Source organism: Strix aluco, chromosome 4 (genome assembly GCF_031877795.1).
Source record: "Strix aluco isolate bStrAlu1 chromosome 4, bStrAlu1.hap1, whole genome shotgun sequence".
Taxonomy (NCBI): Eukaryota; Metazoa; Chordata; class Aves; order Strigiformes; family Strigidae; genus Strix; species Strix aluco.
Window position 1 is genome coordinate 93,646,063 of NC_133934.1, and position 23,364 is coordinate 93,669,426.

General features: G+C 43.0%; 1 protein-coding gene across 4 annotated transcripts in view; it reads right to left on the reverse strand.

Annotated features, from left to right (window-relative positions):
• SUSD6 (sushi domain containing 6) overlaps positions 1-23,364 on the reverse strand; it is an 86,599-nt gene that overhangs the window by 25,167 nt on the left and 38,068 nt on the right. For all 4 annotated transcript variants that reach the window (XM_074824344.1, XM_074824346.1, XM_074824347.1 and 1 more), the window contains one exon: positions 18,985-19,014. In XM_074824344.1, coding sequence (XP_074680445.1) covers positions 18,985-19,014 — 30 coding nt within the window. The remainder of the gene's footprint in view (positions 1-18,984; positions 19,015-23,364) is intronic.

The following is a 23,364-nucleotide window of genomic DNA, read 5'->3' on the forward strand; positions in this document are numbered from 1 at the left end:
TTTATTCTAGATGTGGTTAGGTTAGCTGTAAATATTAAGTCATCTTTTTTAGCAGCTTTACAGGAGCCCAGCATCACAAGCAACTTCTCTGCAGAGTCTGTCAGGAAAACAAGAATAGCCCCACTTGAACACTCAAGTCATCCCATTTGAAGTGCGAGGCGCCTCAGACTACGGAGTGACAGAAGTACTCCACATGGCAAACCTACCTTTCCCAGAGACCACAAAGTCTGAGAGACTCTCAGTTATGCTGCAAGTTCAACCATTCTCAGCTACGTCTTCTTGAACTGATTAGCTGATAGACTCAATTCAGACTAATAGTTCAGAAGCTTTAACAGACACAGAGTATGAAGTTGAAGAACTAAGCTTCGAAGCAAAGAAGTTTCTTCTACTGAGAAGAACTAGCTAGGATACATCTTTCTGAATTGCCTAACACTTTAACAGTGTTGGGCAATTTAAGAACTAGCAAGGTGACAGTAGGAAAGGTGGTGTCAGACCCTGTATAACCTGCACTGAAACTTAACAGCTACTCAGTATGTGGTCTTCTCTATTTACTGGTGATGCAAGTAACTGGAGTGTGTGTTTTGGAAAGGAGGGAGGCAACCCAGTGAAGCTATCAGTAAGCTTGCTTTGTGGCTGGAGTGTGACTAGCAAGAGGCATCAAGATCTGGCGGGATGCTGCTGATACTTTGATTTACCAGTCACAGAAGACACCATCAGTTTTGGCAGAACAGGCAGAATCCCACACATTACACCCACTCAGATTCTGCTGGGGATCAAATGGCGCATAGAAAGTAAATGGCAACTTCGTATAATCCTTACAAATGCAGCGCATAAAAGAATTCAGATTTGCAGCCACCTCCTTTGAGAAGACTGTCTCATTATACAGATGTAACAGCTTCAAAGTGTTTGTTTTTATACCTCCATTATCCCAGTACCTACCAACAGCAACTCAATAGATATGAATTAGCAAATTGCCTAACAAGATGTATTAGCAAATTGTCAAAAGCATACCTAGCAGCAAACATGAAATCTTCCTTTCTGTCTTTCTAGCTCCTCATCCTAAACACCCACAGGGTAAACAAAGCCAAATTGAAACAAGCCAGGATTGGCAAACTGCTCAAAAACCAAGCTCCTTCCACAGCTGGCAAGAAGAGTGTTCAGAAAAGATGTGTAGAAGGAGTTCTCACCCTTTGAAATAATACTTGCCCTTTGACACTTTCATTATAGCCACTGGAGTCAAAGCACAGGCAAGTCAAAATATCCAGCTGAAGAAGCACATAATAAAAAAAGGTTGGAGGCAGCAACTGCTGAGACAGGACCCATTTGTAGCCCTAGAGGCCTGACAAAAACATAGAAAGGTATGAAATACCATTCCTTCCATTTGACATAAAAAGAGATTATAAAACATACAACCCAAAACCCCACAAAAGAGACCAGATCTCCTCAAAGACTGCTAAACTTCAAGTCCTGCTTCTCTGCACTTCACTGCTTTCAAGCAACAAGAAATACAAGACCGTACATATTCTTGCTTCTTATTTATATTCCCTGGTAACTAGACAGGTTCTTTGTTCTGTAACAATTAAAATACCAAGTTAAAACTTAAAAAAAACCTCAAACAGTCTCATAATGCTTTATTATGGGGTTGCTTTAGCTCTTTTTCACATGTTTTTGGAGCACAGCTGGCCTAACAGATGCTCAAGAGCCTTAGAGACACACAACTCCAGCTCCTACCTAGTGCCACAGAGCCAGCCAAAACACATCCCCCATCACTGACTTAAAGGTTATGGATCCTTACACCAGAGGCTGAAATTTTGAAGCTGAAGACACTGCAGCTTAGTGGCTGGAACTAAGGCCAAGGCACAAGGGACCTAGGCCTAGAGACATGTTCCACTGAGAGCTAACCTGAGGTTTTGCCTCCCTGCCTCAGCTTCCCTCTTCAGTGAGCTTTCCTGTGTGTCTTTGAATATAGGGCTGCAGGTAGTCTGGAGAGCCCAATGTGATGATTTGAGGGTTCTTGTCACCATGGTAATTAATTTCAATGGCAAAGATTTACAGATTAATTTGACTGCTTTAATATTTGTGTCTTCTTTTTCTATACGAAGAAAGCCAACCCAGATGCCGGACTTCACAGTTCAGTAGTTCTTCCACACAGGTGTGTCTGACCAGGAATTTACTTCAACCTTTATTGCCATAAACAGGACTAACACAGAGCTAGGGACACAAGTGCTGCAACTACCATCTCGCAGCGTTACAGTCTGGTTTTAACTCAACAAGGCTTCTTTTGTGCCAGCTGGTTTTTTACATTATTTGTGACATTTCATTAAGTTTCATTTATTGTTTTGGAGGCACTTATTTGCTCAGCTCTCTCAAGTGGCTTCCTTCAGCTACCTCTTATCTATACAGCATCATCAGTCATGTCTGAGCAGTTCTTGCTAAACAAGCAAGAGTATTTCTCAGGGCAACATACATTTAACAGGAAAACAACAGCGTGAAAATGTTTGATTGAGTTTTGGCTGCATAAAGTACCCAGAATCACACCTTGATGACTATTCTACCTGGATCACTCTTTACTTTGACAGGCCAAGCCTGAATGATACTATTATCATTTCCTGCCAGCCAGACCTTGGGGTCTAGGACACTGCCTTACTGAAGACTGTCACAGGCCAGGTTCTCCCAGACAACTCAGTTGATTTGCAGATGCTGTTACAAACCCCTGTTTCCTTGATTACCACATGAATCAAAATAACACGAAACCATTTTCATTGCTTGTTGTCCTATGCACTTTCCAGTCAGCATTTACTGGAGTTGGAGAAATTTCAAGTCCCTCTTCAGCTTCTTACAGTTTTGCCTCCTACTGTCTAAAGTCCTACTGCTCCTTCCTCACAGCCACCTTTCATCAAACATGCATGAGAAAATTCCTGCTCAGCTTCAGCATTGCCTCACATCAGACAATAATTTCAACTCCTGTTTCAATTATCTGGCTCCATAAAAGAGATGGTGTGGTTAGCTGGAGTTCGGGGTGTGTGTGTTGTTTTGTTGTTTGGTTTTGTCATTTGGTGTTTTGGGTTTGCTTTTATTTTTAAGCACTTACCTGCAAGGCCAGTTTTTGTACATTTCAGTGATATTTAAGTAAAAATGTTAGTGGATAACAACAGCATCCACTACATTAGTACTTGCTCCTTTTTGTCTAAATTGTGAATCCAGCAGGACATCATTTCAAATTTGGTCAAGAGCTGCAGAACCATTTTATCTTCACCAGGAAAGACAGAAGACTTATCAGAATGAAATACTAACTTTACATTATAAAATGTCATTATAATAGCTCAATTCTATGATATTCTGAGAAACAGGATGAGGATTTAAAAAAGATTAAAAAACAGATTATTCCAAAAGACAAACAATTGTTTAAAGTAAAGATTTATTTATTTTTAGGTTCACAATTCCCTAGAAGATAAAAATCCCTTCCACTACTCTGGTCAACACAGAATACATATGTACAGACACTGATTTAGAAGACAGATTTCACAATCACCTTCTAATGACTCAGGCTTTGGAAGGGAAACATTAAGCAAGAGCAACCAAGACAGTAGGAGAAGTTATAGCCCGTCAGCTAAAAACAACAACATAATCTTTCCCAAACCATGCAAGAACAAAGCAGTTTCAAGAAGTTTCTTACACAGAAAAAGAGCATTTCAGATGCTCCCCAGGGAAGAATGCAGTGGAGGAAGCTGTTGCAGCATGCCTGAATGCCACAGGAAGTGCTCTGCTGAGCGCAGATGGGGGAAAATCCATGAGTGTTCCCAGCTTCTGCAGAGCTGGGGCCGGAGCTGGGAGGAATGCTGAGAACACCCTGGGGAGCCCTCACACTCACACAGCTGGACCCAAATCTGCCTCCCACCTCATCACATGTGGTAGGAAGCAAGTATCCAAACCCCAGCTCTTCCCCAGTCTCAGCACTCCCATCTAATACCACCCTCAACCTCACAAAAAAACAACCCAAACAAAAACCACATCTGTTTTTTTCCAGTACGAGTGCTTATACTATCAAAAGCTTAAACCAAGGGAGGGCAGAGGTTATGCTATTCTTTTTCTCTGTGTTCTCTCACCAGAGGCCTCAGTGTTACTACCACTGCCAGGGTAAATTTTCTGCAGCTAGATTTCCCTCCCTCTACAGATCCAACGGCTGAACCTGCCTTACACAGCTTCCCAGGCCTCACTAGGCTTCTGCCTATCAGGCCTGGCTCCAGCCAGACATCTACGGGCCCTGGGCACTGACTCAGCAAGCCCCCTTTCTGTGAAGAGGCAGCTCACAAGCAGACCACCTGACACTTTCAAGAAAAACTCAAGATCTACAAAATCCCTCAACACATAAGGCTCCCCATATCCTAAAAGCTGACCCCATGCATGTTCTCAAGTCACTTTTTCATGGAGCTGAAGAAAACACCTTTTGCACAGGGCTTCCCAAACAGAGGGTTCAATTCAGGATCAGTTCTGATGCACCAGACATCCACACAGGGCTGGCAGATATAGCACCGGGCCTTCAGGAGCCCTGTGCCCTTCCAGAAAGGCAGCTGAAAGGCAGGCTAGATATGCAGGCCACTGACTCCAGCCCACTCTGTCACCCTGTCTACGTCTGAACACTTCCCATGCTAACTAATTCACATCCCTACTGCCATTTCTAGACCATCACCCAGCCTTACATCCATGTCCGCTATAGAATTCAGGGCCTCTCTATGCTCCATGAATACCCTGAACCGCAAAGTCTCTCCTCCTCATTTAAATAGATGAGTCACAAGTTAATGCTTTTTTTTTTTTTCCTTTCTCCCTGCAGCAGATGTTCAAATTTCTCCCATCACACCCTCTGGATTGTAGTTCAGTAGAGAGGCAATAAACCACCAAGCATTATGGCCAGATGGAGTTTACCAGTTGACACAAATGAAGACCCCAGACACAGCAAAAATAAACAGTACACAGATAGTGCCCCTACACCATTTCCAAGATGTAGCAATTCTATGTCAGGCTACACCATGATGTCTCCTCAGCTGCTCAGGGGGCCTCAGTCTACCAGAGGGTTTGGTGAAAATGCCCAGACAGTGCTTATAGGTTTCTTGGTACTGGAGTAAAAGCCTCCCATGTAACCTTGATATTCATTTACTGTATGGTTCAACCTCTTGCCAGTTGTTAAGTTTCTCACACAAAGGAAATGGAAGACCCAAAGAAATCATGCTAAAAATAGCAGAAATGCTGCCCCCCAGAGAGACACACTTGGAAACTCTCCCAACTGTGTATGCAGACTCCTTGAGAACACTTAAACAACAAATACGGATGTCTTATGCCTGAGAACTAGTGGGAAAAACCAGCAAGGAGGGAGGCTATTTTGATGCTGATAAATTAGCGTCCAGACCGTAAAACAGAGTTCCAGAGATAAAACCAGGAGTTCATTTACTAAACCTATCAGTACTGTTCTGTAACTGATCTCTTTTTCACACCAACACAGAGAATTTCAGAGAACAGCACATGCATTTAATCAGGAAGAATAAGCATTACAGGGGTAACAATGTAAACAGAAACTGGAGAGCTCCAAACCCAAAACTTGGGTCAAGTTTGCTAGGAACTCATGGTGTCTTGAACATACACCATCGAGGAAGCCTACAGATCAAACGGCAAATATTGCAAAGTCATTTTGATACTAAAGAAAGAAACAGCATCTCCTTTACCCAGAACTTTCCTGGTCTTGTTCATTTGTTTCCCCATCTCCTCCATGTGATTGGGGAAAATGGGATTTGAAGTCTTTTAGGGGAAGGAAATATCAGAAAACCCACTGTCTCAGTAGTAAGGCAACAGGCACTGCAGAGAACGTTTAGCAGGCAGCATAATGATCCCAGAGATTCCACAGCCCCTTCTTTCAAACTTTCTGGTATTTCTCCTTTCTTCCAATCTCCTCCACCCCCATACAATTTGATCAGCACACAGGAGTTACTCCCTCTCACAAATACATCCCATCAAGCACTGACACTGTCAGAACTTTCTTCCTGTTGCCAACATAATTACAGTCAAAGACTGTCCAAAGGCTGTTGCATTCAATTTCACAGTGCTGATTATGTTAGACAGCCTGCAGTGCCATCCTTTATTCTGCCCCTTGTCCACCCCTGCCTTTTCTATTCACTTTTTAGAAAAGGCTACTTTAGGATCTAGGATGCCACTCATAAAAACAGCTATATTCTGGCAGCTGACATGGAGAGTAGAGGACAGTACTCCTAGGGGACAGCTCAGCCTCAGTGGAAAGTAGTTCAAGTTTGGGAAAGAAGGGAGAAGCATTGAAAGTATTTACTTCCCAACTGGACTTCTTCATAATAATTTGTATCTTTCATCAGTATATTAATGAAATACTGAACAGCCCAATCTAAACTGAGAGTTCCTCTGTGTCCCCTCCTCCCAAATCACTGCTCACTGGTCACAGCACTCAACTGGAGTTTGACCACATCCTCCAGCTAACACCACATTCCCTCTGTGCATGCATGCAAGAGCCTTCTAAAACCTCACAAGAGGATGTTATGTTAGGATCACAAGTACAAAAAGCCCTTTTCCCAAACCTCTGGATTAAATCTTTTTACCAAGTACCCAGGGATTTCAAAGTTACTAAGACACATGTTTGAGACCTAGCACTGCCAAGAAACAGATTTTAATTCTCCCAAAGTGTTACCCAGTGACAAACCTTAAAATGGGTTCTCAGTTCTTAAACTGATGCTACAATTGTGCAAAAGGCTAAACAGCGTCATACTGTGTCAATTCCCACCAGAAATAAAGGTGACTTCCCAATAAGTAGAAACAGAATTTAATGTCTGGAAAACTAGGGTGTTCCTCAAAAAACAGACCCACTGCTCTTCTCCATTCTCTTTTTCTTGGTATCTTGCCTGAGGGCAAGGACAGCAAAGGCCTCCCAAGCACTGGGAAAAGTCACCTGGATTATGACACTGGACATTTTCTCCCCATTTTTCTTCCCAGTCAGCATGGCTTCATTAATAAGGTGGGTGGAGGTGTCTGTCTTAAACGCCATGATCTACTTTCATAGCCCTGCCCCCACAAGCATCAGAACTTAAAGCCATGAACGCAAATCACAGCAACCTAGTTATTGCACATCAAAGCTGTCACTGTCACTCTTATTCTCAGGGTGGAAGAGACAGACACTTGACATTTACTCTTTAGCTCACAGCGTAAACAGAAACCAAGTCACAACATCTCTTCCACTGCTCTGGAAGAACACTAATCCCACGCTACTCTGCAACAGCCACACTGCCAGGCCTTAGCATCCCTTCTGCAGTAACATCACAGAGAAGAGTGAGCTACCCAACTGTACCTGTGTTTTTCTCCGTGCTTTCTGAAGCACTGTACTTTTGTCCCCTGTTGTGCTTTTTGAAGTTATCCTTTCCTGCTCCTCTTAAACTCCTCATCAGCAATGCAAATCACCCCAGTGTGTAGAACACACTCCAACAAGAGCATTCCTCCACAACAGAGGTGGTTTGTGATCATATACTTTCTTATTCAGGGGCACATACCTCTGCCAATTACAGAAAGTGCTCACACTGGAAAGCAAAAACACATTTAAAGCTCCATTTTAACACAATTATAGCAGTTTGAAAGTAAGAAGCTGTCATCACGTGGCAGGCAGAACTACACGGACTATTATTATGTGTTCTGAAGACCACTGCGTAGAAAATCCTAATCCCAGTCTAGCACATTTACTGGCAACAGATTTCCAGTCTAGACTCTGCAAAAAACTCCCAGAAAAGTCATTTTTCTGTAATGCTCCATTCTGACAGGTCATGCGACTGCAGATACAAAACTAGAACTTGGTACTCCTCAGTAAAAGTGGTTAAAAACATTCAAAAACGAGGTTCACAGCAATGGGAATGCAACGTGGAAATCCTCTTGAGCAACCACAGACTACTAGACTGAATTGAGTTCTTGGCTAAAGTGCAAAATACCTGCACAGACAGAACTATGTTGTAGTCAAGGAGATCTCCAGGGCTGCAGTAGCCCACAGGAACAGAAAGGATGGTTTAGCAAGAGATGCTCCTAGAACAAGAATGAACAGCTAGTTTTGTCCTACAGCATCTGTATTGGCTCCAGTCAGGGGACATGCTTGTTCCATGGTTGAACACCTGATGAGACTGACTAAAACATGGCATGTTGCTTTCAAATGCTCCTCTTGACAACTTGACAAAAAGGATCACTAAGAAAACCACAAGAAACTGCTTCACCATTGCTGCATAAAACTGCTTTATTAGAAAATAGTATGCTGAATAAGTCATGCCCTGGGGTAGCCCTCACACTGGGGCTCATGCTAATGCTGAAGATAATAGAAGAGCCTGTTGCTACTAGGCAAACAGAAGCATCTTTCCAGGTAGAATTGCAGCTAGAGAATTAAGCTTCCCTCCAACAGTATTCAGGGCCCAGTCAGCTCTGGCAATGTGTCTGTTCTCACCACAGAATTGGATAACCTGGAAATATGAAGCTCTCTTGTACTGCTGGTAGAATTTTAGTACAGATAATTAGTATTGCCTGGGGGTACATACCCACACCAAGAGGAAATGAACAGGCATATGGCTCTACCCTGCCTTCCTGAAACAACTCAGAATGGGCTGCCACCACTGCAAAGTGTTTAAGGCAATGGGTTCATGCCTTCTTCCAAATACTGCCTCAATCTCCTTACTAGTCAAGTACCCTTTGGAGAAAGCTAGCTTCAGCCTCTCTTCATGGATTTCCCAACATTACTAAATTGCTCTGTTACTAAGAGTAATCTCATGTTACTCCATCATGATGGGAATTTTGCAGCTCTCCTTCAGTACTGTATTGCCTGCAAATTTAAGCAGCAGGATACTAAATTTCTCTTTCAGATTGTTAAACACACTGGGCAAAATGTTCAGCAGTGCTTGCATGACTTGAGACATCCTCTCCCAACTGATTACCAGTGGGACACAAGCACTTCGGAAAATTTCATTTGATGGTAAATGCATCTGACAGCAGAGCCATCCCACCAGATACCTTCCCTAATTTAAAGAAGATGCAATGCTATTTTTCTTTGCTATTTAGTTGCTTAGCTGTCAAATCACTTTATAAGGACCAGTTTAAGAAGACAAAAGAGCAAACAACTTAGTGGAAACTAAACTATAACATCAAGAAGGGAGAAATTTCTGACACAAGCTTTATTATACAAAGATCCTTTTCTGGCATTCTGCCCCATCTCCCTTCTCCCACCTCATGCACTCTTGCTGCTTGTTACACAAAATCCCATTATTCTGTTCAGCCATTTCCTTTCCATATTTGGCTCTATTTTATGCTGACAGGAACAAAAGAAAGAACAACTTTATTATAAGGATCTACTTGAAAGCCAGTATCTCACTTGCTTCCCTGCACTTAGAATTGTGTCTTCTTGCCCTGGTTTCTCCTCTCCCAGTACATCAGAGCCATATTAATTCAGTTCTCTTAACATCTACAGACACAAAGATCTTGCAACGGGGAATATGGCAGTTAAATTCTTATTCACATCTTCAATTATTTTTACTGAATTGCCTCCTCCTTCTTTAACATTTGCAGTCTTGTTAAAAGTACATTTGAAAAAACCCACAAGTTTGCTACTAGCTATTTCTAAGTAATTAAATTCATTAATCCAAACAGGGAACAAGGGAAATACTTTCTTCTTCATGCTTTTTCCCCTCCTCTTACTCTATAATAATTATAAATGCTCTTAGCCCACTAAATATTATGACCAGCACTTACACATTTTATTTTTACTGTCCTTATCTTTCTCTTGCAAGCCTTAAAACAGTAATTGCCCTGAAATTGTAAAGAATGACAGAGCTCCACCGTGTAAACCCCAAATTTGACCAGCCCCTCAGAAACCAGGCTGTTGTTGTTTCCTGCATTCTTTAAGTTCCTAGGTTTTTAGTTCACAGCATTCATATTTACAGTTTTACTTTTTCTCCAGCCTGCTTCCACCATAATATTGAATATTTCATTTCTACCATCACTACCAAAAAAGGTGTTTCGAGAAGAGGATGCAGAAACTCAAATACCCCAAACTCAGCCACGCAAAGATACACAGTAGCTAAGTTTAACTGCAAATTCAAAAGCCTGTGCAACTAGAGGTGGTTGCACAGTGACTCAGTGACTAACTTCCCAAGGAGACAGCTGGCAGATTTGCATAGCTGTGTCTGCTGGTGCTTTTGCAGAAACAGAAAAAAGATGACAAGACAGAGCAACCATAGCGACTTGTGGCTCTGCCACCCTGTTTTTCCAGCTCATCTGAAGCACAGGGTACCCAAAAGCTCCCTCTTCACTCAGTGCAGGTTCATTTGAGCATCTTATGTTCGAGACACTCACTCCATCCTTGTTGAAGTTTATAGACAGATGTGTGCTCTATAGAGATAAGGAGATTAAACAGGCCTGGAGATTGGTAGAGTTAGGAATATGCTGAATAAGTGCACACACCTTGTCAGAAGCCACCAGGTTCTTGGAAGGCCTTCCACAGTTCCTGTTTTCACACAGAGAAGTTAAATGCCTCCCTTCCTCAGCACACCAAGTACCCTGCACGGTGTTTACAGAGGAAACTACTCTGGTCCTCCCTGATGCGGTGCGGGACAGCTTATCTACGGCCCAGGCCTGCCATCTCTCCCAGGAAGAGCTACACAGTTCTTCCGGCCAGCCTCCATCTGTTTGTCCCCGTGCAGGAGACATGACTCACCGCAGGCAGCCCGGCTCGTGGTGGCTCCTAGCAGCGCCCACGGCGAGGGACAGCTGTGACTCCAGCCAGCACTGCTTTGCAAAACCACTTGGTGAACTATGCCCTACATGAACACGCAAGAGAAGTCCTTATGGACACATGCCTGTGAACACTTCAACCTACACATATAAATAACATCTCTTCAAAACACACCTTTCCCTTCTTATTCAACAGTTCAATACACACAGCACTAGCAAAACTGCTCTGGACAAGGCTCCAGGCAACCACCAGCTTTTTCTGATACATGCCTTCCAATCATGCTCACACAGGGGCTCCTATTTTGGACAATAGGGGCTCCTATTTTGGACACTGAGGATCAGCTATGAATTTTAGGGCCCATACATGGTTGAAGAGATTGCACAAAGTACTCTTACCTCTCTCTGGTAGGCAAAAAAGACAATTCCCATCTTGCCCCAGGGGCCAGATGACCAACCTGCCTGGCCTGACCCATCATTTCTAACAGCTAATGGAACTGGAGAGGAGATAGCAACCACAGGGATTTTCCACTAGAGCCCAGCACAGGTAGGGTCTTAACCCAAGTTCCCAGAGCAAGCAACACTAGAAAGGGAAAGCAAACTTAGTGAAAAATGAAGATCAATTCAATATTGATCCAAGGTGAAGTAGCACAACAAAGTTGCAAGAGTCAGGAGTTAAGTGTCACTAGAGGAATTCTTGTTTTTAAGCAAGACCTTATAAAAATACAATAATTTTCCCAAGGAACCGCCCTGAAATCCTGTTCCTGGGCACAGGAAGTGTTTTCTGGTACCACAAGAGGTGTGGAAGGCAGACAATGAATAGGATTTGTGTGCTGCCCATTTCCTTTGGTTGAAATACACAAGACAAACTAACATAATTACCTTAACTTCTTCCTGTAAGCATGACTTCAAGCATACAGCTGTGATTCTAACACAGACCCTTTAACTTAAATTTTCTATGAAATTCTCAGTCACTCCAAATCAGCAAGAATGAATGCTATCAGTGACAACTTCACATCTATCAGCCCACATTTAGGCCAATAAACAACCAGCTTCCTCACAACAGCAACAACTCGCTTTTAACATAACGTGGCCACCTTCACCAACTCTTCAGGATCCACACGCAGGGAAAAAAAAACAGAGATAGCCAGAAAGCAGCTTTCCAAGTAACAGCCAAAATACCCTCCGCTCAGAACTTGGGGGCTGTGGTAATCCTCTTTTTGAAATGCTAATGTCATTACAACCATAGCACCAGAAGACAAGCGGTGGGGCCTGGGTGACAGAGCCTCTGCTGTGCCCTTACACAGATGATTTAATCTGGGCCTTTTGTAACTCTCCTCCCCAAAGCTCCCTGCCCGGCATCATGCTTGACAGGAGCTGCAGCTGCCATCCGACCCTCCCGAGGAGCAGGGGTGGAAAGATCAAGCTGATGAATTCATGCGTGCGGGGCGGGGGCCCGGGGCGCAGCAGCCGTACGCCGTGGCCTTGTGTCCTCCAAACACACGTGAGGACAAAGATGGGCTCAGGGAAGACTTGAAAAAAGGCAAAGCAAAAGGTCTCCAACTGTTCTCTTGCTTCAGCTAAACAATTGCATGACAGCAAAAATCATTACAGCTGGTCATTAAGCTGGGCACAACAGATACTGGTATAGGAGAGCGCAGCTCAAAGAAACTAATCAACATAAATACATCTATCCTCACAACCCTAGGAACCAGTTCAGCCTCCGGGAGGAATCCCTCCCATGGAGAAAGCTACTCCAAAGGGACAGAGAGCAGTCAACTTCCTTGCAAAAGCAACTGGAACTAGTTGCTGTGGGGAGATAGGAGACCAGACCGGGCACTACAAGTTTCATCCTGCCACCATGTGATATGTAACAACTGACAGATGGTTACCAGAGGGCTTCCTAGTCTTATTTTTAATTTAGTATTCAGTTTTCATTGTCTCTGATACCAGTCAGGAAATCACCAGGGACAACCAACTTCAAGTAATGATTGTGTTTTAAATACTACAGGATTTGCCACCAAAAAAAGGGTTTCCTACAACCTACCATTTCCTACCATCTCCCAGAGAGCCTCCCACTACAGGGAAAAAGGGAGACCACCACCACAGTGGCTGAGAAGTAAATCGAGCTAAGTTTTACACCAGGTGAAATACAGGTTAACTGGAAAAGCAAGCTACAGACTGAAACTACATTTGCCATTCACAAACACTGCTGCATTTACAGTGATTCCCGCTTCACTGTGATAGTGGGTGAAGCTACTCTAACACCACAGAAATAACATGAGAGCCCCAAATCCTTCTACTGGAAAAGAAACAAGAACTATTTCACCTTGAAAGTTCACTCATCTCACTGCTGCTTAGGCGTTTGGCCTCCTACCTACAGAGAAGTCTGCATTTAATGAGGTTGTCAGACTCTATGGCCACAGAAAGAAGAAAGGTGACAGACCACTCTGGAAAGGGAGACGTTTGGTTTCGTTTGTCCAGGGTGCGCAGTGGCAAGCAGCTTTGAAATGCTGCCACCAAACCCAAATCATTTTTAAGTGAAAAAACACAAAAGCTTCGGTTCTGCAGGCATCCTCCTTTAGTGCTACTAACCAACCAATGTGAGGACAAAAATTTCCTCCATTTAAAGCAACTAATTAAGAGTTCAGCGGATGGAAACAGACTTAGTGATAGATAATTCCCTGATGGCAGAGGATGCAGAACAGACATTCATTTTCAACCTCTCAAATCTCTCCACGGCACCCGATGCAGCCAAGTGTGAAATACTCCTGACCTGCCTTAGACAAGTGGCAGGTGGCCAGAGGTATGCAGTAAAATAGTTAAGTCTTTGCTCACCCTGTAGTCAGAATTAATCTCCTCACAACACCCCTAATTAGCAGCTTCCACAAGTCTCTCAGTTTTACTGACAGCAAGAATCAAGGATGCCAAAATCAGCCCTACCTGTGTACCGGATGACAGGCTGCAATGTCCCCTTTCCCCCACGCAGTCATACCACTGCCCATCTAAGGACTCTGCTCTAACATGGGATCAGCTCGTGACTGGAAAGCGCTGGTTAAAGTGGGACCAAACATGACCAGGGCAACACTGACTGGAAAAATAAAAGGGGAAAAAACCCAAAACAACACCCCAAACAAAAAAGTGCTCTGAAAAGTGGGCTAACGTGCCTCACTGCCACTCTGTGATCTGCCTCAGATTAAACTTGCAGACTATTTCACTACTGCTTCAGTGACACAAAATTGAACAAGGATCCTGCATCAGTGGAGAGAGCTCAGCTCTCCCAGCACTGTACATCTCCCTCAACTATTCCAGAAGTGGAGTCCAGCTTACTAAATGCCATGGAGGAAACAGCCACCAAAGCACGAACTGTGAACTTAAAAATAAGATTTAAGTATTTGAGAAGTAAATGCAAATAAAAGATTCAAAATGGGAAGGCCTGAAGGTTAAAATTATGGTAGCTCAAGGATGTCACATTTCTATGTCATGGCAAGACTAATTTCTGCTTTGTGCTTCTGACGCTAACATTTGCAACAAGACTAGCTTGTTAGGAAAGACAAAGAAGTGGAGGACTGAAAGAATACAACTGGAAAAACAAGCTTGCCATTTTCACAGATTTTACTAAGACTTGCACTCTAAGGAAAACTCATCACAGCTTGTGACTATGTTCAGATTTTTCAGTTTACATATCAAAAATGAGTCATTTCCTCAGTTGAGAAAAAAGTGACAGTTGAACCTAAACACTGAAATGATAAAGCCTTTATCTTTTCCTAGTATCTTATAATTTAAGTCAATTACACCCAAGTAAGTGTTTACAATGAAACCTGAATGTTGTTCTCCATGAGCATTCAAAGGTTACTTTTGCTAGGGAAAGCAAAAACAGTGACAGAATGGAAGAACTACTAGCTTTAGGATAATACAGAGCATTACAGTTATGGTCCTTTGCCTGTGCTACAGAGAAGTAAAGATGTGCTGAAGCATAATGCTGTCAGTAGTCAGAGCACAACTCTGACAGTACCGGTCCTTTTCAAGAAGCACATCGGCAGGCCTAAAACTTGAACACCTGGAGACTGGTTACATGGCAGCCGCACCCCCAGGACTCTGAGTTTCAAAAGTTAGCTGTAAAAAAACCCACACTTCTCCCTCCCAGCCAGGGATAAATCAACAGCTGTGGGTTTTGTATGGTACACCAGAGGCACATTCCTAAAGGCCTCTGTAGCATCAGGTAAGTCTCCTGGAGATAACTCTCCAGGATGCTGGTGGTCCAGAACAGAGGCAGCACCAGAAGTCACTAGCCCACTCTGATATAGCTTCATTTCACACATACGGTGACACACAGATCCCACAGGGAAAGCATCACCAACAGCAGTGATACCTTGGTGTTGACAAGGATCCAGGGTCTAGCAGCTTTAACAGGTTTATCTTGCTGACAGGAAGGGTTCCTCTACAGTGGGTGTAGCGGCCACACAAACGCAGGATGGGGGAGAAAAGCAAAGCAGCTTTTAACTATAAAACTGAACAAAAACTAAGAAAAGCAGAACTTTCTGAGAAAGTCACAGATATTTATCTAAACACGGCAGCAACTTCCACTTGAAATTCCTCCCTATGTCTTGTTTTACACACCACTGCTATACAGTCTTTCGCAGGTTCTCTTCCCCACCGGATCCCCAGCCATGATGTTAGAGCACTTGTAGGCAGGCACACCCAGCGCTCCAGTAACTGGCATCTTCACCCTGCTCTGCTCCTGCCTTGAGGCTTCAGTCCCCCGAGGGCACACACACTTTGTAACCCTCAAGTTATTAAACTCTGTCAGTGTCTCAAAAGCCTGATGTTGTAAAGGTATATCCTGCATCCTCCTGCATTACGACACTCTTACCTAACCATTAAAAAATAAACACACGTATACATATATATTTGTACTAGAGTCCTCCCTCCCGATGCCATACTATTCTCAACCATTCTAATCTGCTTGCATAACTAAAACACTACCTTCTTTCAGGATTTACACTACCTAACCACCAAGCCACTAATTGGCTTTTTAAACCACCAGGATATTTTTCACAACTCCACCTGTGGAAACCTTCACCTTCCTGTTTTGCTGCACTCCTCTGTCCCACTCCTCTCCTTCCTTGAATCTTACCTCTCCCCTGATCCTTGTTCACCTTCAATCTATTCTACCACCTTTCTACAGATCTCCATTTGCTTCTCATCCTTCTCTATACGCCTGAAGGGTCTCCAGATAGCTCTGTTTCCTTCAAAATATTCTAGTTTTACCTAAATCAGAAAAATTTCATCTGTTGTCTCTCTCAGCAGCCGACATCTCTGCTGAAAAAGAAGCAGAAGAACATGCAAAGTTGCCTCAACAACAAGATTGGTAAGATCACAAAACAGTTTTATTCTCTTTCTGATGGAGAGTTTTATGGGTGCCTAGGGGTATGACTGACACAAAACTTGTTATACACCACGTTGGTCTTTTTCTCAGGACACAGAAAGTGCTCCTTCAAGACAGAAAAGCAGCAGCCTCTGGCTTTCTAGTTATGACTGCATGTGTCAGGCCTACCATGTTTCTTCCCTGTCTGTGGGTTGAAAACTCAAAGATAACATCCACCAGAGGTGCTTATCTCACTCTACAGCAAGGCAACATTTTCCAAACCAGACACGCTTCTCCCTTTACTGACAAAGTAAAAGATGTATCTCAAAAGCAGCAGCAATGTTTCTTTCTGCTCTTGAACAAGTGAGATTTTACTCACTGAATTAAGGCAACTGGTTAGACATAAAATGCTGAAACCGCAGGATTTAAAGATGCTCTTCTGTTACCTTACTGTTCAATTCTTTGGCTTCTACTTCACCTGAAATGCTTTTTATCACACCAAGCAGATAAATGCACTTATCCTCGCATTCATGGCATTGGCTCTATAGAGAGGGAACACAGGAGGCATCTCTGTCCAGCACCATCCAGGCCAGGGTACACAAGCAGTGAGACAGCATCCCCACAACCTTTCGCAATTAGACAGTCTTCTCAGCACAGGAACTCCAAAAGTTCCGCTCCCCCTTTCATAATAAAAGGCTCACTGTACTAGGCTGGGCCAAAAAGCTTATTTTATTCTTCAACAGTTTAGCAACAAGCCCCCTCTAGTCCAATCCACCTAGCACATCCTACAACTCATCTAAGCAGCCCCATACCTAAGGGGTTACTTCAAATCCCTTCAACATCTGGAAGCAAGCAATTCGCCAGTCCTCCAACTCCAGTACAACATTGCAGCAGCAGAGCCTCCGGGGAATTCCTGCTGGCAGAGGAAGATGAACACTCCCCAGAGGTTTCAGTTCATTAAAAGAAAAATGTTTTTTAGATGCAGATCAGTGCACACAGATAAGCAGGTACAACCTTTTGAGACAATGCCATAATCCTGTCACTGGGTTCCAATTATTCTCAGGAAGGTACAAGCATTTTTGAGCTTGCTGTTCAAGTGCCTTCAGCACCCTAACTTCACTCTTCGACTATCAGCAGCTTGTTACCAGCAGTGTTTTAGCAATCCTCATCTAGACAGATTGCTGGATTTAACACAGGACCTTGACAAATTCAGCCACAAAAGCTGACAGTCTACAGCTACTCAAGGGCCCTACCACTTGTTTCCCCCTTATCACCCATGTAAGCACACTGAGGACATATCTACTGCACAGCTTTACATACCACACACCAGCTATTTCAGCAGTATTTGCAGTAACAGCCCAGGCTGAAGTTTGCCACAGTTCCAGATCAGATTTACTTCTTGTTCTGCCATCCCCACTGCAGTCAGTAATAGCTGGCAGTATAAACAGGAGGTGATAACTGCTTGTGCTGCTACAGTTAAACATAGGGCTGGAGAAGCAGTGGCAGACGTGGGTTGCACAGATGAAAAATGTTCAACATATCCTAAAAAACATAATGCCTCAACTGTAGCAGTAACCAAAAGGGACAGAAGCAGCAAAGCAACTGTCAAGTGACACAAGGTGACAGCAAGCAAGCTTGCTTCTGTCCCACTGTCAGGACTTTTCCCATGAGAGTAGGAACAAACCCAAACTCTGCCCAAATGATTGGCTCAAGTAGATTAAGAGGAAAGACTCAGTGATAGAAGGAAGCTGAGTAAAATGACAGACAAGTCTGTATCTTCAAACTAGCAGGCAGCAATCATCAAGGGACACCAGGATGGTGATGAGTCAGAACCTGGACTGAGGTTCGCAAATACTTTCTCCTGAAGAACAAACCATGCCATTCAGCACTCCTCCTGCTCCCCTCTACAATGAAGCTCCTACCAGTTTCCAATCTCATTCTAGCCCAAGAAGCTGAGCTGGACCAAACAATTCGAGTTATTTCCGAAAGCAGCTTATTTTCCTGCTAGCAACCACTGCTAAGAATTGAAAGAAAAGAATACTGGGTGTGTGAGATACCAGTCTTGCGAGGATTCCATCAGCTCTTCTCCCACCTCCCACTCTCTGAAGACCAAAATTTGGTAGGTGGTAAAATTCCCCTCCCACACCTTTAAATACTTCATTATGAATCCATTCCCCTCAGACTCTGTTCCTGTATTTCTCTTTTTTTTGTTTTTTGAGAAGAGGGGAAAGTTCAGACTAAACAGATTAAATTTCAGGTTTCAACAAATATTTGCACAAAATTTCATATATTTAGAACAGATACAGAAGACAAATATGCTTCCCAGTTCCTCCCAAAGTTATATACATCCATAACATGCACACAAGAAAGATTTTAAGACTTTTTCTGAGCACAGGAAATGAAAAGCAGGAGTATTCAATGGAATATATTCAGAGTCATGCTCTGTGATGAGATGTTCACCTTTCTCGATTAAAAGAAACAAAAAGTTTTTTGCCCTCCCTGTTTTCTGAATCGTCTCTGGCAGCCTCTCGACATTCTCACAAGCAGCATCTTTCTCTGTGTTTTAATGAATTATTTACTCTATTTGTTTTTCTTGAGCCATTTGAAGTTAAATGCTCTAGAAGGCATAGGGATCCCTTCAAACATAGTGAAACATAAGAAATGGATCTCCCTCTCTCAAACTGAGAGCAGTCATCTTTCCGAAATACAAGGGACAAAAATGGAAATGGGGCATAGAGATGGATCTCAGCCTATCCAACACAACAAAAGTATAACGGGAATCCTAGCTCATAGCCACTTACATTAACCAGTAAAACATCACACTCATTTCTCATAGTATAGAATTGAAGTCTACTCACATGCTGGTCCTTTGGATTTGCTGAGCCAACCTAGGACAAACAAAAGGAAAATTCAGGATTACTATTACACTTGCTTTAATTCATTCTTCAATCATTAGAAATGGTTAAAATTAAACAAGTTGTGTGGCTTCTTGAGACCCTATTACTCCCTTTAAGACAGTTGCTTAAATAGCACTGTCTGGATCAGCGTAGTAACAGCGTGAATACTATTATCTGAATAGCCTTAAGTCTGGGCCCATCTATATCTGCTTCCTAGCCAGTTTTGCGGCTTAGTCATTATTCTGCAGCTCCTCACCATGCTCTTTCATACCACTCTGCTCTTACTAAGCTCTCCAAAGGGATTGGAAAGACGAATTGCACCTGAAACTGCTCCCCCTTCTTTCCATGGAGAACTACGAACTTCTTTCGGCTGACCCTGCAATTTCTCCAAACCCACAGTGACACGAAACATGCAGGTTAGAATCAAGATCCTCTGTTCATGGAGGACATCTTCCCACACTTCTGTCTGGCCATCAATGTTACAGTGTCCTTGTTTTCGTGACCATTGAATTCATCCCTAGCTGTATAAACTCCCTCCTTTCAGCTGCATAATCAGAGACAAAGGAAACCTCTGCTTTGCACAGATTTCCAAAGAATAGGAACAAGTCTGAATCTGCTCAGTGACTGGAGTGCGCTCTAACAAGCTGTTCTATGCAATGCAAACAAATACCAGTGGTATCCAAGAGCTTCTGTGCAGAATAACCTTGGCACTGAAAAGACCTTAGACCAGCAAGCAGCAGATTGGCTGCATTTGCGTCAGAGACAACACACAGGAATGAAGTCGTTTCAGTTTATTCAAGCTCAATTTATCACTTTAATGGCAATCCTAAAAATTAAAGAGCTAGCTTTGTAGCATTTCACACGTTATCAGTCAACAAAAATTAGGCTGCATCTAAATCTAAATGGACTTAGATTCACCAAGCCTGCATTATTACTAATTTTTAAAGGTTAATATTTAAACTCTGTCCTTTATGGGTATTGATATTTACTTAATTCAGGATGTTTAATACTTTTACCAACACCTTTGCTTGCATTTCCCAGGACCAGGTGATGGTATTATCAATAATGAAATGCCTAACCTGTTTTGATAGGTCTCTGACAGAGCTGATTATGAATCCAAGAGAGGTTACACCATTTAGAACACAAACAATAGGAAGCTTTCACAGTATTTTAGAGACTACATGTTAAAATTTAATGAACAACTCATTCTGATCCACTGTCATCCTTCCAAAAATAACCTGGCCAGACAGGAGGACCATTGTGAGTGAGATATAAACACAAGGCCACAAATCACATCAAAAAGAAAGAATGGAGAAGCATTAAGTGTAGAAAAGCAGACAAAATGGTTGTTATTGCTCCTCTCCAACACTTCAAAAGTTCCCCATCTCTATCTACTAAGCACCCCGGCTCTTAGCTACATTCTAGATGAACCCTAAAAGAAAACTGAAGTGACAAAGAACTAAGTCTCAGCATTTCAGGTCCTTGCTTTCCAAGTCTCCTCACCCGCTCATTCCTTCATTATTTCCCCCGACTAATCTTGGAGAACTTGCCAGAGAAAAAAAAAGGCACAACAGTGATAAAACTCAAAAAATATTTCTGAACAGCACTGAGGTTTCCATAAGTCCTCCTCTTCTGACATAGCTCCATTGCTTGCCCATCACCAAATGCTGCATTTGTTTTGTGTTAAAATATGCGCAGTGGTTATTTTTATATTCATGGACATTTTCCGGTGAAAAGAGAGCAGTTTTCCCCGAATTCTGCAGTGTGCTTAGTGACTAAGCAACTTAACATACTCGTCTCATGGCACTCCAGGATATTTGGATAGATTGCTTGAGACAAAGCGCTAAAGATTTTTCTTAAAAATCCATGCATAAATAAAATCAATTTGTTACGAGAGGAGAGACCAGATGCTTGCTGACTGGAAATGAGTCTGCATTCTGCATTAACCACGTGGCAAAAAGAACACATTCCTGCCCAGAACATGAATGTATCTCAGCCTCCTGGAATTCAAGCAACAGAATTTCTAAACAGCAAAATTATTGCAATACAATATACATCATATGGTTTTAAACATACGAATCGCAAGCTCTGCTTTCTCACTCAGAGCTGAGCCAGCCATTGTCTCCATGCTTGTCTGTCTTTTTATGAGAACATTCTTCAGCTTTTGTAACAATTGTGAGCATGTCACATTGGCCCTACATTCAAGATAAGCATTACCACCAAGAGATTTAATACAATCTCTTGCTTCATGTTAACATCGCTTTGCTCCACCTGCTCTGAATGATTTTGCTATGTAAAGTAATAAAGTGAGGATGGTGGGGTGGTTGGGGGAAAAGATGCGGGAAAGATGATTCTCCAAGCGCCTCGCCAGTATTCTTTGTTTCTCCATCTGGCTCTCTGCTCCTCGGCTGACTTGCTCATTAATGTTGCTCATGGCTGGTGTGCTGCTGCAGGTGCAGCTCTCCGGGCCCATGACACATCACAGAGCACCCCCATCCCTCCCAGCAACTGGGAGTTGGGTTGCTACCTCCCAGCCACAGAAAACCTGTACGTGGAAGTGCTCCTCAGCGAGCCCTTCCCCTATCTGCAGACTTTTTCCCCTGCATGTCTTGCCCTCTGCTATGATCTTGGGCTTCCCCCCACATGCACTCACTTTCTCACTTCCCCCTGCAGGAAATGGTTCATGCCTAGCCACTATAATCCTATTTAGCTGATGATTTGCCTTGATCAGTTTACCACAGCTGGTTTCAGGTCCTGAAGCAAAAGGAACACAGAAAGAAAAACAGTGCAGAACCACTCTCAGGTCTTCTGACATGCTTAACTAGTGCTTTTGTTAATATGACTGGATGCCTCAAAAATGATACTAAAAGGTTTGCCAGCATTGCGGCTGCCTTTGCCCATCCAGCAGCCCCGTGCAGCACAAGGCATTTGCATACTGATTATAGACTCAATTGAAGGTGCTGCAGTGTGTAATGGGAGTTTCAGATGGGGATGGTGTGCTCCAGCCCCAGGCTGGGAGGCTTATCTGACAAGCTTACATCTGAAATGAGGCAGTGACATCACCAGTAACAGCAAGACTGGAAAAAACCAAGGATAGACCAGATCCAAGATGACCTTGTCCCTTTCCCACTCCCACTATCTGTTCTTGCCAGTTTGTCAGTCTCTCACTTGTGTCCCCCTACCTAGCCTCACTACCTACAGAGCCAAAATCAGGCCAGGAAGACAAACAAGTCTGGGATATCTGATTTCAGCAGCCTCTCCCTTCCAACACGAAGAGCCAGAAATACTAAAAGGAGATCAGGTCCTCCTATAGCAGTTTCCAGCACCAGCAGACTTTTCCATACAGGATCACATCAGCTTTGAGTGCATCTGGCAACTAACATTTATTCTGCTCTATCACATAGAGCAGCTTCGAGCTTCACTGATGCTGAGGAGTGTTGGCCATGGGACATTTTCAGGGGCCATGATATGTCAAATAAACAGGACTTTTTAGAGTTATGTCAAGAACCGAGGTTTTGTTTTCAAAGACAAGTCATTGCTGTACATTGCAACAGCTGCTGAAATCAAATCTACATGCCTTTTTGGGACTAACCTCCTTCAAAGTTTTGTTCAAGAGCACACTAAGTTCCATTCCATGCCACTTATGATCAGGCATCTCCTCTACAGTCAAAAACTACATCATGGCTGGTCTGAGAGAAAAAATATATTTCAGGGTATACTGGGTAAACAAGTATACTTCACACCATGTACTGCCTTGTGAGTATCTGGTATATTTTCTTCTTTTACTCATTTCTAAAAGGCAGATCCCCTCATCTCTTCTGACATTTTACATATCATCCCACTGCACTGCTATTTACATTATTCACAACACTTGTCCATCAGATAAACATCAAGACATTAGAAAGGGGAGTGGGAAAAACTCAAGCTGCAAAGAGGATCTAATAGAGGAGTGCTGTTAGCAGGTGCTGAGCTGTCAGAAGATAGCACAGAAGGATACACTGACAGATTCATCAGCTGTGCAAGAGCTGAAGACAGTCTGTGCTTCCAAAACTACTTCACATGAGCAGTTGCTACAGGGCATACAGATAAGAGTGTCTACATGAGAATCTCACTGAACTAAGACTGTGGTCCATGCTCTTGAGACAGTCCAGGTACCCCTAGCTGCAGTGAAGGGATGAGAATGGAGGGGAAAAAAGCTGGGGGAATCAAAATTGACAGGGTAAAGGACAAGAATTTGTTTACTAATGTGCAAGATTAATTCAATTCAGACACTGCCCGCTGCTTAACAAGTAATTATAGAATTTTTCCTGTGAGTACTGAAAGATGTGTGCAAATACATCA